This window comes from Gymnogyps californianus, chromosome 2 (genome assembly GCF_018139145.2).
Source record: "Gymnogyps californianus isolate 813 chromosome 2, ASM1813914v2, whole genome shotgun sequence".
Classification (NCBI taxonomy): domain Eukaryota; kingdom Metazoa; phylum Chordata; class Aves; order Accipitriformes; family Cathartidae; genus Gymnogyps; species Gymnogyps californianus.
In genome coordinates, this window is record NC_059472.1 from 112,031,652 (window position 1) to 112,047,292 (window position 15,641).

At 46.9% G+C, this 15,641-nt stretch overlaps 1 protein-coding gene across 2 annotated transcripts in view; it reads left to right on the forward strand.

The window, feature by feature from the left end:
- The first annotated feature begins 6,583 nt into the window (after positions 1 to 6,583).
- AMPH (amphiphysin) overlaps positions 6,584 to 15,641 on the forward strand; it is a 122,063-nt gene continuing 113,005 nt past the window's right edge. For both annotated transcript variants that reach the window (XM_050915809.1, XM_050915810.1), the window contains exon 1: positions 6,584 to 6,663. In XM_050915809.1, coding sequence (XP_050771766.1) covers positions 6,595 to 6,663 — 69 coding nt within the window. In that variant the 5' untranslated portion in view covers positions 6,584 to 6,594. The remainder of the gene's footprint in view (positions 6,664 to 15,641) is intronic.

Consider the following 15,641-nt stretch of genomic DNA (forward strand, 5'->3'; position numbering starts at 1 on the left):
TGATACAGATGAGAAATGGAGTCTGGGGAAGGGCCAAAGAAAGTTTTGCTGGGATCTGGATGCGAAGGCTATCTTGCCGCCAATCCCTGCTGTTCACTTATAGCTCTTTTAAATGCTGCAGAGGTATGTTTCTGGAAAAAAAATAAATAAACCTGGAACACAACTTTTCAACTATGCTGAAGAATACACTAGCCACAGCTAAATAACAAACAATCTCTTAAGCCAGTCAGGCCATTCACAGGTAGGACTGTTTTAATTGACTCCAGGGACTGCTTCCCCCTGCATCTGTCTGGGACACTTTTGGGATGAATAATAATATAACTGGAGCCGTTGTAAATGAAAGATTTTCTTCCTGCAAATAGAAATGTATGTTGCAACTTTTAAGTGTGCTACTTTTACTAATTTTGATGAGATAAGTGCTGGCATTCCCAAAGCTCTGACGCAGAGCACAGGCATGAAATTCAGTTTGGGATTCCTTGGAACAATTTATGGATTATGGTAAGAGAAGTCAGGACCAATCTAGCTCAATTAAGAACAAACCATGTATTAAGAAAGAAGAGTGGAGAGATTTGAATAAGGGTCCTTGATAATCAGAAGCTAGGGGTATCTTCAGAGAGTCCATAGGTTTAAAACCTGACTTTCGACTCCACGATTTAAAGCAGCAGATGCTACAATTTGACAGAGTCTCGAGAGGGGGTGCCTTTTTGAAGTCTGGATTAATCCTTTGCTATGGTGTACGGTTTTCATTATTAAAGTGCCTCTCCTGTGGCCAGAGGTCACATCATTCCCTGCAGAACCTGGCTTTTTAGAACATGCCTGGTGGGTCTAGGACTAGTAGCAACAGCTGGGCAGTGCTGCTCTCACAGGCGATCTTCTGTATCCCTGCAAGCAGATCCCTGGTTGCTCTAAATTGTTATCGCTTCCTTGAAAGCAGTGAGTGTCAAGACAAGAAGATCTGCTGCAGGAGAGGTGGCTTCCAACCTCCATAGCCCAGCTCCAGGTGACTAGGAGGAAAAATCTACTGATATTTAGAAAACGCTGTGTCAGATATTAAAGCAGCACAATTAGTCCACACTGGTTTACATACATCTGTCTTCTTGAAGAAAAACAAATCCTATGACCTTCGTAATAAAATAAATGAATATATTATTTTGCATGTATATATTATTTTGCATTTCATGGCCTTTCTAAATTAGGGGCACACATACTCAGAATAGTTATGGCTAGTCATCTTTCTCCACATTTTAAACATTCCAGGATTAGGATTACACAGCTTTCACTACACCCCTCCTCCTAGCCCACAGGAATGGTGGAAGCAACAGCACTATGTAAATGTGCATAAGCACTAGGAATAAAAACGGAGAGACTAGATGATGCTATAATGTGCTCATAACGCCATTATCAGCCAATTCATGAGCAAAGAATCATTTATGGAATCAAGTTGATGCCATGCAGCTGTTCCCTTTATCACTGCCTAACTTGTGAGAGGAACTCACCACTGGTGAGGCATTCCGCAAAGGCAGCAAGATTGTGGTGGAATGGCTTTAAAAAAAAAGAAAAGAGAGAGAGATTAAATGTCACAATATTCTTTTTTATTGTTATGCAAATGAAAGGTGTGATTTTCTATATTCTCACTGTAAATACTAGGAATATCGTAAATACATTTGATGGGAAAGAAGAGGAGGGGTATGGAAAATTACGTGTGGAGGAATACACTTTTTAAGCAAAGAGTTTGTCTTTTCTTTCAGGAGAGATCCAAAGGATGTGCTACCGAAAGCCTTTCTGTCCTTTTTACCTGCCAGTTAAAAGGGCAGATATTTCTGGTTCTGGCCTGTGACCTTCTGACTGAGAAGATGAAATGTGTCAAGCACATCTATGCCCGGATTTTTCAAAAGCAATTTTCAGTGGCCTCTGAATGCTGACCTCAGACTAAAGGAGCCTGAATTTCCGCTAAGAGTGGTTGGTACTTTTCAGAAAAATTACATGCTTCTAAAGAATCTTAGTTTGGGAGCCTCTTTTTTTTTTTTTTCCTGTGTTATGGGAGTTTTTCCTACTTAGGTGGGAAAGCTCAGATGGTGGGAAAGCTCATATGTTGTCAGCATGATGCTCCAAAATTAATCTTCTGTACCATTCCCTGTCTTTTTAATTTAAAACCTGACACATCAGGATGAGGCCAACCAGAGCACGAATATCCTGTTCAGCATTCATTCCTAATGCTGGAATCAGTACTGTATACACAGCCTATCAAGGTACTGTTGCCGTGTAAATGATACAACTTAAAGCCAATTTCTTTGTGCAGCCCCTTTGGCAATGGGTCCAGGTTGAAAGTTATCCTCACCGGGGGAGGGAGCTGTGGATCCCTGCAACTCTGGCCACGCAGAAACTCATTCTTGGATCTCAAGAAAGCTTGTCCTTCTCATCACCCTAGTCTTTTCCTCAAGTTTGTATTTTATTAACACTCCAACTGTATAAAAAGAAAAAATGCCTGGTGTTAACTAAGTGATACTTAATTACTCACTGCTACCCCTACCTGCTAACCCTAAAGGATTTTGGATCTCTTGTCATGTCTTCTTATCTACTTGTGCAGCCCCAAACCAGGAAAGATTCACCCAAAGGCAGCAGTAATTCCACGTATTCTCTCTCTAGCATTTTTTTTCCCTCTATTTGAAGGTCATTTCTCTAATTCCTTCTTTTTCAGGGAGAAGGACTTGGAGGCGGAAAGGAACACATCTCCCCCCTGCAGAAGTCCAGCACAGACATCCATGTCCCATGGGTGCTACCCGGGAGTGAATTTCATACAGAAGCATCACTGGTGCTCGTTCTGTGAGTGAGCTCTGCAGGCTCCTTGTTAGTGCCGCTTTCCCACGTAAGGCTCGTTTCGGGGGGGTTCAGAGCCTGGGGTGCCGACCCAGCTGTTCGCTGATTGAAGTCAGTGGCAGGACAGACCTCCAGGGGAAAAAAGTGAGGCCAGTGCCGAGCACTGCCTACTTGTATGTAGCTCAGTGAAGCCAGATAGGTTCAAACAATGAAGCTGAAATCGAAGGGCACCTTTCAGATAAAATGCTTCCCAGTGATGGAACTGGTATTCTGTGCCAGAATGTAAGTACAGGTTCAACATATGTTAGCATGTTAATGACTGAGAGAGAGGTGTTAATGTGAAGTTATGGCAGTGAAGGAAAATGTAAAAAAAAAAAAAAAAAATCTATATTTGACTTTAATAATAAGAATTTTAATTAAAAATAAATGCCTAAGTCTTTAAATATAGAGCATGTATGTTTTTTAATTTCAGATGTTTATTAAAAATTTCCTCTGGACTAGATTTTTACAGCGTTTGGCATAACATTTATTTTATGAAAACATTTTTTCTTTTGACGTGTATTTTCCACTGTTTTCCTCCCTTTCCTTGTCTTGTGATTCTGACAGGCAGGTCTTCTCTGTGTGTCCCATATCCAAAGAGCAGTGAGACCTACAGAAACTGCCCTGATAATTCAGCTAGTCTTTTTCTGCCCATTATATGCTGACCTAAACTGCAAGCATAGTACCAAGCTGTTGTTTGTAAAAGGAGATTTAAAATTCACGTCCTCTACACTTGAAATCATTTAACTTCTCACGTTGCTTTCCCATGATTGCTAATCTGTTTGTCTCGACTGGCATCGAACTTAGGTCCGTATATTCTGCCTCCCAAAGTCCCCAATTACAGCGCGATTTCAACTCCCGGGCTGTCCTGCAGCTTTGTTTGCATAATCTTCATTTCCCACTCCAAATTGCCACTGCAGTCACTATTAAAGTGGTGTGCTATGATGGGGATGTCTTTTATCTGCCATGTCTGGGTTGTGAGTTGTGAGTCTCTGTAGGTTGCTGTTTGTAGAGCTCTGTGAGGTGAAAGTCGCTCTGTTACTCCGAAGGACTTGATATCTATATTGTAATTATCATCGCAATGGAGATGGCTGCAAGACAGCTGTCAATTTTTTTTTCTTATTGTAAAATTGACTCCTATAGACCAGTGTCTTCTAATTTTATTGCTTTACACGAATGAAGAGTGCTCAGAAAAGCAGAAATGTATGATGAAAAACCATGCTGTTGATGAGTCAGAAGAGACGCAGATTTCTTCTTTTTCTGACTAACATTTTGGGTGAACAGGTATCGTCACCTGGCAAAAGTGGTGACGTAGCAGTAGTGGTAATACTTACCTTCTCCCTTCCCCTTAGAGACTTTACGTTCAAAAATCACCACTCCATTAGGAGCATTTTTCTATGAATGACTGATCATCCCTGCTATTCAAGAGTGAAACTGAAGTGAAATCTCATTTTAAAATAACAACAAATGAACAATAACACAACAAGTATAGGGAGAAAACAAGCAGGGTAAATTGTAGTAAATGATTCTTCATTTTTAAATGTCATCTATTTCAGACTAAGATATCAGCAACACAGAGAAAGAAATTTGCTTTAAAACACATCTTAATGGAGAAGTTCTCTCTTAAGAGAGATTAACAATAAATGTTACATGTGACAAACAGGGAGTTCAGGGAGATCAGCCTGATTGTTTGCAGACAATTACTTTCCAAAATCTAGCTGATGGAGAGCACCATGTGCATTGATAAACCGGCCAGTGAAAAAGCCATTTCTGGCTGTTGGCCAAGGCCATTAAATGGGGCAAAGGCAGTGCAGGTTGACTGACTGAGGAGGAAGAGACGGGCTGTATGACTGAGTACAGCCCACACATCTTCACGCTCCTCATCCACCAGCATGAAAAAGCATTTTTGGGCTTGGCGGTGAGGGATCTACTATCGTTATATCAGACAACTGGGGACAAAAAGGCACGGGAGAGTGTCCTCCCTCCCCCTAATAGCCCAAATGCAATAATATACTCTGCTGGTGATACATGCTACCTTGGTTATCTTTTGGTGAAGAAAATGCATGAGTAATCAAAGTTAAGACCACCTCTTTTCATTATTTTTTTGTTATTAAAGTGGTCTGATCCTTTTGGAATCAGATGCCAAACTGGGCAGAAAGAGAAACTCTGAAGATGTGAAAAATTACTTCAAAGACTTTGAGAGCCCTGTGCACACTGGGATTTCGTTTTGATCTTTCACCAGCCTAACAGCATTATAAGAGACTGTCTGCGATCTTTTGGATAAAATAGTTTCCTTGGTTGCTATGATGTGTTTTCTTTGTTTTTCCGCTTTTGTTTTGTTTTGGTAATTTTTTTTCTTTTTAAAAGATGCTTATGTGAGAATTAAGTAGGCACCTACCTTTATATAGGTCACAATTTTCTAATAAACGTTGCTACTGTTGCAGCCGGTACGTTACGTCTGCTTCCTAATACTACAGGAAAACGTGTCATGCAGGTCTGGGACTGGGCGGATATCAGAAATATAAGGTCTCAGGAAACATTGCTGGACTTACTAGGTGTACAAGACATTTTCTTTTGGCAGGTACAAGACCTTCTGGCTTGTGTTTTGCACCAATCCGAAAAATCAATGAAAAACATTACAAACATAGAACAGCTCCCTATAGAAAAATATAGGTGCAGGCTCAGAGCCTGGAGTTCCAGTGTTTTGCTTTGTATTGCTTTGCTGTGTTGGCCGCTGGGTTTCTGCTCTCCAGATCAGGGAACTCCGTGCTTGGCCCAACAGCAGAAATAAATGCCAGAAGTGAATTTGGGGCCATGGTACCTGGGAAGGCTGACTTTGGTAACCTTGAGTGATTGGTGCGGAGCGATTCTGTATTCGAAAGGTTTCGGGGTGCTTGAGTGTCAAGGGAGGACAGAGAGTTTTGTTGCAGCTGCCCTCTAGTTTTGACTGCAAGTTGTAATTTCAGGATTGAGATCAAAAACCTGAAACCAGTCTGGAGCCAGTTTGTTGCTGTTGGCTGCTACACCGAGATAGGAGTGAGCGATGGATAGGAGGAGGATGCCAAGAGCAGCGCAATGGCAAGTCAACGCATATCACTTGCACTCAGCAGCGTGGCCACTGTGAGCCCAACACGGCCATCGGCCGCACCAGCAAGCCCAGCTTGGGCCCAGCTCAAGGTGCAGGTCCCCGAACCGCAGCGCCCAACTACTGTGCTGAAGGCCTGCGACGCTGCAGCCCCGAAACCAGAGTGAAAGGCGTCAAAGGAGCTTGGAAACCGGGCGCGACTCTGACCTGGTGGAAATTTCTAGGGGAATAAGTGGGTGCCTCATGCTCTCTGGCTGTACGAGGGGGGCTTGTGCCGGGAGCAGACACGGCCATCAGCCGCCACAGCGCTGGCGGCTTCTGGAAATCTTCACCCCCGTTCTCTCTCTTGAGGTTTCCTAGTATCTAGAGGAGTTGTCTCATCTCCAGGAGACAGCGCTGCCCGCCCTGCGGGGGGCCCAACAGCCGCCTCCCCGGGGAGCCGGGGGCGGGCGGCGGCGGGGGGGGGGGGGGGGGCCGGGGCTCACCTGAGGCGGCGGCAGCCCCGCCTCTCCCCGCTGTGTCTTTAAGGCCCTCCTCCTCACCCGCCCTCTCTCCATCCATCCCTGCCTCGCCGCTACTGCTCGCCGCCGCCGGGCTCTGCCTCGCCCGCCTTTCCCACCCTCCCCCTCCCCTCCCCATCCCCGCCGCCAGCCATGGCCGACATGAAGACCGGCATCTTCGCCAAAAACGTCCAGAAACGCCTCAACCGCGCCCAGGAGAAGGTGCGCGGCGGCGGGGGGGGGGGCTAGGGAGGGGCGGCCTCGCCCCGGCGGGCAGGAGGAGGAAGGGGGCGGCGGTGCCCGGGGTGCGCCAGGGGAGGCGGCCCCGCTCGCCCCCCGCGCCCGCCGCTGCGGCTTCCTTCTCTCCTTGCCCACGGGGGTGCGGAGCCGCCGCCGGGGGGCGGTTGGGGACGGGGGGGACGGGACACGGGGGCGTTATTATGTAACTGGCCCATTTAACCGCGCCAGCCGCCCCCTGCCCGGCCGTGCCGCTGTCCCCCGCGTCCCGGCGGCGGGTCGCTCCCCAGTGGGACCCGGCGGTGCGGGGGGTGCCGGTGTCCACCTGCCGCAGGCCCCGGGCGAGCCGCCGGCTGGCTCGCCCTTCACGCGGAGCGGGGCTGCCCGCGGGGGTAGGCCGAGTGGCTGCGCAGCGCACCGCGGCGGCGGTGGCCGGGCTGCCGCTCCGGCCCGCGCGGGGAAATACGGGCTTGCCTCGCCTCCCCTCACCGCCCGCTGCCAGCTCTCCTAAGAGGATTGCGTTTCCTTTAATATCCGTGCCGGCTCATCCCCGGGTGAAGCGATCCTCCTTGCTGCGCCCGCTCGGCGGCTGAGCCAGCCGGCCGCAGCGGTGTGGCAGAAACCCCCTTCGTGTGACAGAGAGCCGCGGGGGCCGGAGCGGGGAGTTGCTGGCGGAGGCCCCCGCCTTCGGCAGCAGCTGCTTCAGTTTTGGGGAGCTTCTCAGAATGTCATGAGGCTGGTCAAGATGTTGTGCAGCTGATGGTGTTTACTGCTTGGAGAACTCGGCGCCAATTCTTGCGTTACTGTAGCCTGGAAATGAACAACTGGCAAAGTCGGGGAGCATTTGCAGGAGTTCCCGTTAAAAGATAAGGGCCCTGTTGGCTGTTGTTTATTTTGTTCATCTTCGCTAATAAAAGCTGATAGGTATAAATGTTCCACACAAGTAACTCCTGGTTAGCTGGAGCTGTTGGGTGGCTCAGAACAGGACCATAGATACGGACATTAAACCAAGCAGAAAAGCATTTGTGTATGACTAGATATAGCATCCCTATCAGCTATTAGTACCGTTTGTTATAAAGCTGTTCTCAGCATGAATTTGAGAGGCACAGTTGTCAGCAAGCGTTGCATGTCGTCTCTTTTGAGGGCTAATAAAATCTTTATACACCTCTAGCATGTATCCTGTATTGTAACGTGCCCTATGTAATAGGGCTCTGGAGAATTAAAAGAGATTATTTTATGACTACTATTTCTCATGCTTCAGTACCTATAAATCCCCACTTCCTTTTTTGCCACACATTGAACTCTGTGGAGCTCTAAGGGAATAAAAATTGCAACAATTAATATGTAGAAAAGTCTCATATGTAATCATGTCATTATTTAAGAACCTAATAGTTGAGGCTGTCACAGGCAAGTGATGGATTTTCCCTTTCAAATATTCTTATCTAGATTACAAGGTCATAAAGTACTAGACTTTTTCAATACCAAAGTCATGATGCATTTCCATTCTTGCAGGTTTGGACTACAACTGTTTTTGAGTAAAACACATAATATATTCTTTAATAGTTTGAAGAGATCTGATGACTTTATGGTGTGAGTTGAGCTGGGTCGGTGGTTGGAGTAGAAACCTAAAAATACTATTCTTTTCATTGTGTCTTTGTCAGTGTTGTTACGATTAACTGTCTGGTAAAGCATTGGTGCAAGTCTTAAATCACATGTACTGCTTCCAGGTGTGTCTGTTCAAACATGGGAGGTCTTGTTTACAGAAATGTGTGGGCATACCAGAGAGCACACCTTAATCTGAGTACCTGAGGTCCTGGTGTCCTGGCAAAGACTGGTCATGCACCAGCCCCGGGGTAGCCACCTCAAGCCTGATGAGCGCCTTGGGTGCAAACTGGGGATGCTAGTGGGCTAGCAGGTGCTAGTGGGCTGCTCTACCTTTGCTTTGGTGATCAGCCACGCTAGGGGGAAAATTTGTCTGGTTTTATCTGCATGTATTGCAATCAGGCATTCGGCAATTTTGGCCTCATTATGGCATCAGTGGTGGTTGTTTCTTATGTCATGGGTCTAAACATTGCTTATTTACAGGGAATGAAAGCTGTTAGTGGCCTGCCACAGAGTAGGTCACAGTATCATGTAGCTCTGTATCCTTGCTTCCCTCTTTATGGCATGCATGTGTAGTTATTGTGTGAGCTGTGCACATGTATTCTCTCATGCATACACTTCTGGTTAGCTTTGAGTTCCTTTATGGTTATACAACATAAAATCCTTCATTATTTTTGCTAAAACTTTACTTAAAAAAAAAAAAAAAAAAGGCCCCCAAATGGGAATGTTACGGAATGATTGTTTTTTGTTTGTCTGCTTTGGGTACTTGATGACAACAAGAAAATTGTATCTAGGAGTTAAAAGTCTATGATTTGTCTGATTTCTGATGGTGTGAATAGGAGGGCATTGTGACAGGCGTGTAATATCACACTGGCTTAAAGAGATTTTAAATACATTGAGTTGTTTTATCTTGTTGCTTATATTGGATTTGGGCACCTTCAGTATACTTAATGTGTCCTTATAGTCAATTGCATTTATACATAGTTCTCTATTTGTTATTGATGCAAAGTATGTATTAAACGTGGAGTGGCTGTAAAACATGAACTTTCACCTATGGAAACTATTTTTCTAATGATGCTATCATTATTGTTAGTTCCTTGCAGTCTAGGAGAAATTTTATTTGTATGGTGTAGGTAGTGCATGTGCCCATATACGTGTGTGTCTAGTCACTACGTATATGACAAAAACTAAATAACTGACATGAAAACATCTCATATTGGGCAAATTTATCTGTCTTGCATTAGAAGTGTTAAATCAGAGAGTTACATGGATGCATCCTTTGATGCTATTTCCCTAGTTTAAACAAAAGCAATCATCTATCTGTGATAGAGCAGACTTGATAACATCAAAATGTTGTTTTTTCTTATAAGATTCCAGAAACATTTAGTTTATTCTAAATAATGGGTGAGGTTTATTCTGGAAATGGGTGAGGTAAATGTGTGAAAGGCTTGATATGGCAAATGACATTAAAAAATAGTGTAAGGCTAAAGAAAGTAAGAAATCACACACTTAATCATGAACTGAAGTGCTAATGAGGGGAAGAAGGTGATTGTCCAAGATGGGCTGGACCAGGCTAGTACTTAAAAAGAAACGTGATTTTAAACAACTAGAAATAATAATGGGTCACTCCATTTTTCACATAATCCAGAAGATGGTACTTTTGGTGGTAGCACATGTGCCCTGGCACCCTGATTTTGAATCAATGAGTGTCCCATCTACTAAATTACACTACTCTTCACTGCATTTCTTCAATGACTTTTCCCCCCAAATTCAGGAAGTATGGACATGCTGAGCTTGCAGCATCTGCTGGAAGCTGCCAACAGTCAGCTGAAGAATCTGGATTAAAGTTTTAAAAGCATCAGAGCAACTTAGGAGCCTACATCCCAGTCATAAAAGTAAATGAAACACTGATGCGTTGAAATGTCTCTTTATACTGAAACCTGAACAGATGTATTGGTAACCAAGGCTGGCTGAGTCAGTTCTGAGGACAAGATTACTTGGATGAAAAGGCTGAGGTTGTATCCCTAGGTTCCTCTTGAAATTTGAATTTAACCCAATTTATAACACTAATTATCTCCTTGACCTCTCTCTTGTAACCTGACACCTCTAACTGAATAGCATAGTTCAACTGGAAGGGATGTACAACAATCATCTAGTCCCACTGCCTGACTACTTCAGGGCTGACCAAAAGTTAAAGCATGGTATTAAGGGCGTTATCCTAATGCCTCTTCAACGCTGACAGGCATGGGGCATCGACCGCCTCTCCAGGAAGCCTGTTCCAGGGTTTGACCACCCTCTCAGTAAAGAAATGTTTCCTCATGTCAAGTGTGAACCTCCCCTGATGGATGCAGCTTTGAGCCATTCCCACGCGTCCTGGCACTGGGTACCAGGGAGAAGAGATCAGCACCTCCCTCTCCACTTCCCCTCCTCAGGAAGCTGTAGGGAGCAGTGAGGTCGCCCCTCAGCCTCCTTCTCTCCAAACTAGACAAACCCCGAGTCCTCAGCCTCTCCTCAGAGGACATGACTTCCAGCCCTTTCACCAGCTTTGGTGCCCTCCTTGGGACATGTTCAAGGACCTTCACATCCTTTTTTAAGTTATTGGGCCCAGAACTGCACACAACACTTAATGAACATTGAACAGATACAGCTGGTCCACAAATGGAAAGGTATTGTTCTCATAGTGTGGTCTTCCAGCTCAGATGACTGGGCAGCCCAATATAGGCTCATGGACGTTAGCTCTGGCACAAAGAGGGGATGACTAATAGAGGTGGTCTCTGGGCTGCAGGGTTGGTTTCTGCCATGGCTGGAGAGAAGAGTAACAGCACGAGGTTTGTCCTTGGGAGCCGAGTGGCAGAGGACGTCTCAGGGATGCCCAGCAGCTGGGCCCAGTGCATGGCCAGCAAGGGCAGGGACAGCCCCCTGGGCCTCCTGGGCACAGGGACTGCCTCAGGGCCAGCATCCCAAAAGCCTTCCTCCAAAGGGTGCTGGGTGGAGGGGCAGTGGGCGGGGCTGCCCATGGGGGGCCCCGTCACCCCCGTGTCACAGTGCCAGCACCCGGCAACGCAGCAGTCACAATGGCCCGGGACAGGATAAAAGGGAGCATCGTCCCGTGTCCCGCTGCCAGAGCTGGCCCGGGGGCAGCCCGAAGACATGCTAGAGGAAGTCCTTGAGGAGGCGGTGGAATGACTTGGCAGGAGCTGAGGGAGGAAGACGAGAGGCTGGAGGAGGCTGCTGGAGGTTCTCCACTGCAAGGCCAGCTCCCAGCGGCGCCGTGTTCAAAGCCCATCGGAGGGATGGAAATCCTGCTTCAGCCTTTGGGGAACAGCTGCAAGCCCCTCACCAGATGAGAACCACCAAGGCCTGGAGGTGCCCAAGGCTATCAGGCCTTTTCAGCTGGATAGCAGTGGCAAGACGAAGGGAATGTCTTCTTGAGGATCACTGCAGAGCTCGCCATCCTCTTCCCCTGTGGAGCCAAGGGCAGCAGCTGTAAGGAATGGGATGCAGAGATCTTGCAAGGGGTGCCAGTGCTTTGGAGCACCCACTGGTGTCGTGCCAGGCGCGGGAAGGATTCTTGCCCCCAAGGTGGATCAGGCCAGGGGCATTTGGCCACTCTCGGAAGCCCCTGAAAGGGCTCCAGGTTGAGGGAGGATAGGGCTTGGGCATCTCCTGGGAGGCGTGACCAGCCTGTGGGACAGGGAGGCAGGTCTTGCTCACATGCTCAGGGACTAGCCGATCGCCAGCTGTGGGGTCAGGAAGGAATTTTCCCCCGGGGCGGATTGGCCCTGGTCCCCGGGGGTTTTTTGCCTTCCTCTGCAGCATTGAGCATGACCGCTTGTCAGGGCTCCTCTGGTCCCTTTGGGCTAGGTTACCGCCTGCTGCTCATGCACCACGAAGATGGCCTCTGGTGCCCTGCAGCTGGGGGGAGGAAGGCTTTTTTTCCCCCCCGGTGGGCTAGCAAGTGTCTCCGGGGGTTTTTTTTGCCTTCCTCTGCAGCATTGAGCACGGCCCCTTGCCAGGGCTCCTTTGGGCCATTTGGGCTAGGTGCCTGCTGCTCATGCTCCACGCAGGTGGCCCTCGTGCCCCGCATGTGGGGGGAGGAAGCTTTCTAGACTGCCAGGGTGGGCCCCAAGGGAGGCCCCCGGGGTTGCTTCTTTTCCTCTGTAGCATTGAGCACAGCCCCTTGTCAGGGCTCCTCTGGGCCCTTTTGCCTAGCTGTTTGCCTGCTGCTCTTGCACCTCCAAGGCACCACTGGTGCCCTGGCTCTCTCGGGCTCTCTTGCCCGTTGCAAGTTTGGAGCGGGAGTGAGCTCTGCTCTTGCCTTGCCTCCATTTCCCCAGGGGTTCTTGCCTGTGCAAAACAGCCCGTGCTTGGAAGGGCTCCAGGCTTGCTGCCCCATCAGCAGCTGCCACTTTGCAGCTCTCCCTGCATGCAACAGAAGCACAGGGCAGGCACGAGAGCGCTTTTCATGCATCACTGCCCAAGAAGCACATCGGCGCAGCAAGTTTTGGAAGGCAAAAAGGGTGCTTGTCATGGCTACCTGTCATATTTTGGAAAATACCCCACGGTACCACACACCTCTTCTTCTTTGGTGTGTGGTCGTTCCTGATCCTCATTCTTCATGTTCCCCCTCTTCAGGAAACAGGGACTGCTTGGCCTGTATTCCTGCCGCTACTTTCTGTAGCTCTGTGATTTGCCTTTGCCAGACTGCAAAGGATGTTTTTGCAAGCTAAACTGAAGAACGCATCAGCCTGCTCCTGCCTGCACATGGGCATTGTGTTAATGCTTGTGAGCATCGGCTCTGAAACAGGTTCAGAAAAATAAAAATAATATCCTGTTTCCACTTGTAACCTTTGTGTTGTGTCCTTGGAAGTGTTTTTTGGAGCTGAAAAACCCCCTGGCATTTCAGGCCAATAACAGTCTCATTGTTACTCGACTCATGGTGAGCATAGGGTATAGAATAGTTTTGTTATGCCTGACAAGCTCTGAGCTAGGTCTGAGGGCTCCATCCAGGAGAGCAGCTGTCTGCAGTGCAGGTCCCAGGCCCATCCAGGAGACAGGGCCAGAGACGAGCACAGCTACACCATCGCTCGGGCAGGGACTGAAGGCGCCAGGCTGGGCTGAGACACGTTCCCTGGGCAGGAGGCGGTGAGGGTGGGGGTCCCAGGGGAGGCCGGTCCCAGCCATGGAGGCCTATGAGCACCCCCAGGACCCTGACAGAAGTAGACTTGCACTACTCCTATGCTCTCCTTTAGCCATTTCTGGTTGGCCACTTTGGAGACCGAGTATTGGGCCAGATGGACCTTCTCTCTGAGGGAGTACTGAATGTTCTCAGGCTTTTTTGTTTTAGTGTGTTTTTCCACAGGAAACAGATCAGACCTTTCTAAAAATGAGTACAAGGAGCAAAACTAAAATCCACGTGGAAATGAACAGGTATTGCTCACCTCCAAAAGATTTGCAACCATTTAGTGGAGGAGCACGTCCTGCTTTAGACTGAGGGCTTGATCTTTGAGCCTCGCTGGTGTGAGAGATGTGGGGGTTTGCCATCGTGTGGAAACTGAGATGAACTGGATGAACACAGACGACTTTCAAAAACAACGCTTCACTCTTGCTTCTTGTAACTTTGTGCAGATGGTCCAATTATCTTGAAATGATCCACAGCTCTCACCCCCATCAGAAGGTACATGCCTCTTTCCCACAATGTGACAGAGCCAATGCCTAGGGTGGGACATGGTTACCCATTCAATGCCTTCTGCCAGTGCAGGGCTGGGAAGAAATGTCATCAGAGATTTCCTCAGCATGTACTGGTAGGAAAAGGAGCACATAGGAAGAGAAGGGAAGGGAAGAAACAGTTCAACTGGAAGGTACCTACAACTTCCATGTAGTCCAACTGCCTGACCACTTCAGGGCTGACCAAAAGTTCAAGCATGGTATTAAGGGCATTGCCCAAATGTCTCTTAAACACTGACAGGCATAAGGCATCGACCACCTCTCCAGGAAGCCTGTTCCAGGGTTTGACCACCCTTTCATAATAAACAGAGTTGGTGCTGTCACAACGCTTCTGCAACTCAGGTTCAGTAAGGCTTGTTCCTGGGTGTTTCTTGAGTAGCTCTTGAAAATTCAACTAATGTGGTTTTTTTGATGTTGAGCTTCTAATCAGTAGTATATTCGGTTTCATCCAAAAGTTAAAGCAGTAAATATTCCAGTTTATGAGAACTTTGGAGGCATAACTAGTGTTTAAATTGTTGTAAAAGAGGAGGTTCCATAAAGGAAAAAGATACCACACCCCCTCCCAGGAAGGGAATTTGATCATTCTGTAAACATCATGTGTTCTTTCACTGATGACATCAGCTCTGAGGCAGGAGATGGGTATCTGCATGCAAGAATATATTTATAAAAGGCTTGTTACGTATATTGTACCTGTGCTGACCTGCCTGCAATGTGATGATATGGTTCTAGCAACCTCGGGTTCATAAAAGCAAATTACTGTCTAATGATTTAAAACATTGGCCCCACAGATGTTATAAAATCTAGTACACTGAAGTCATTACAGTATTATGACAGACCTCAATATTTAGGGCCCTGCTGGCACAAGCACGTGCGATGAAGAGGCAACTTCATCTCTGAAGAGCAAATTGTTAATCTCTGAGTTTACAAACAAAACGAATTAGAAGTCAGTAATTTCTCATGTGAATGGTATGGTCTAAACTCAGCAGCTCAGATTCTTCTAGCTTCGGGTTCCAGTATAATAAAAACTTGAATTTCCTTTTTTTTTAACTTCTTTTTTTCATAGAAATTGTAGAAAAGAGGAAGTGCAAGTGGTCATCTGGCCCACTGTTCTAAATCAAAGCAGAATCAGCTGTACTTAAAATTTTTCCTTAGGAGTGATTTTCTTGCCAGCTTTTTTAAGTATGTAATGATGGCAATTTTGCAGCTTCCCTAAAATGATCTATGCTGTTGCTTAGGCACCTCCAGTCAGAAAGTTCTCTTCTCACTGAATATAAATGTCCTTTTTTGCAGTTCAAGCCCTTTGTTCCCTGTTCCAGCTTTCCTTGATGTAGAGGAGTGTGTTCGTTCTTCTTGCTTCAAAATTCACTAGTGGTTTTCCTCTCTTGTCAGCATTCCCTATGATCTAACTGGAGTTATCATATGACCCTCCCAACCTGGCCAAATAGTAGCTATTATTAAAATACTGAGTGCTTTCAATTGTTTTAGTTTCTAACGTGTAGGTTAAAAGGTAGAGGTAGATTCTGGTTGTCTGGGTGCCAGGCACGGAAGAAAGGGAAGAGAAAACGCCCAGAACTCCTTCCTGTTAGGTTCTCATGTGATGTTTTCCCTGCTATGTGAGGGAAGGTAATCTGTTT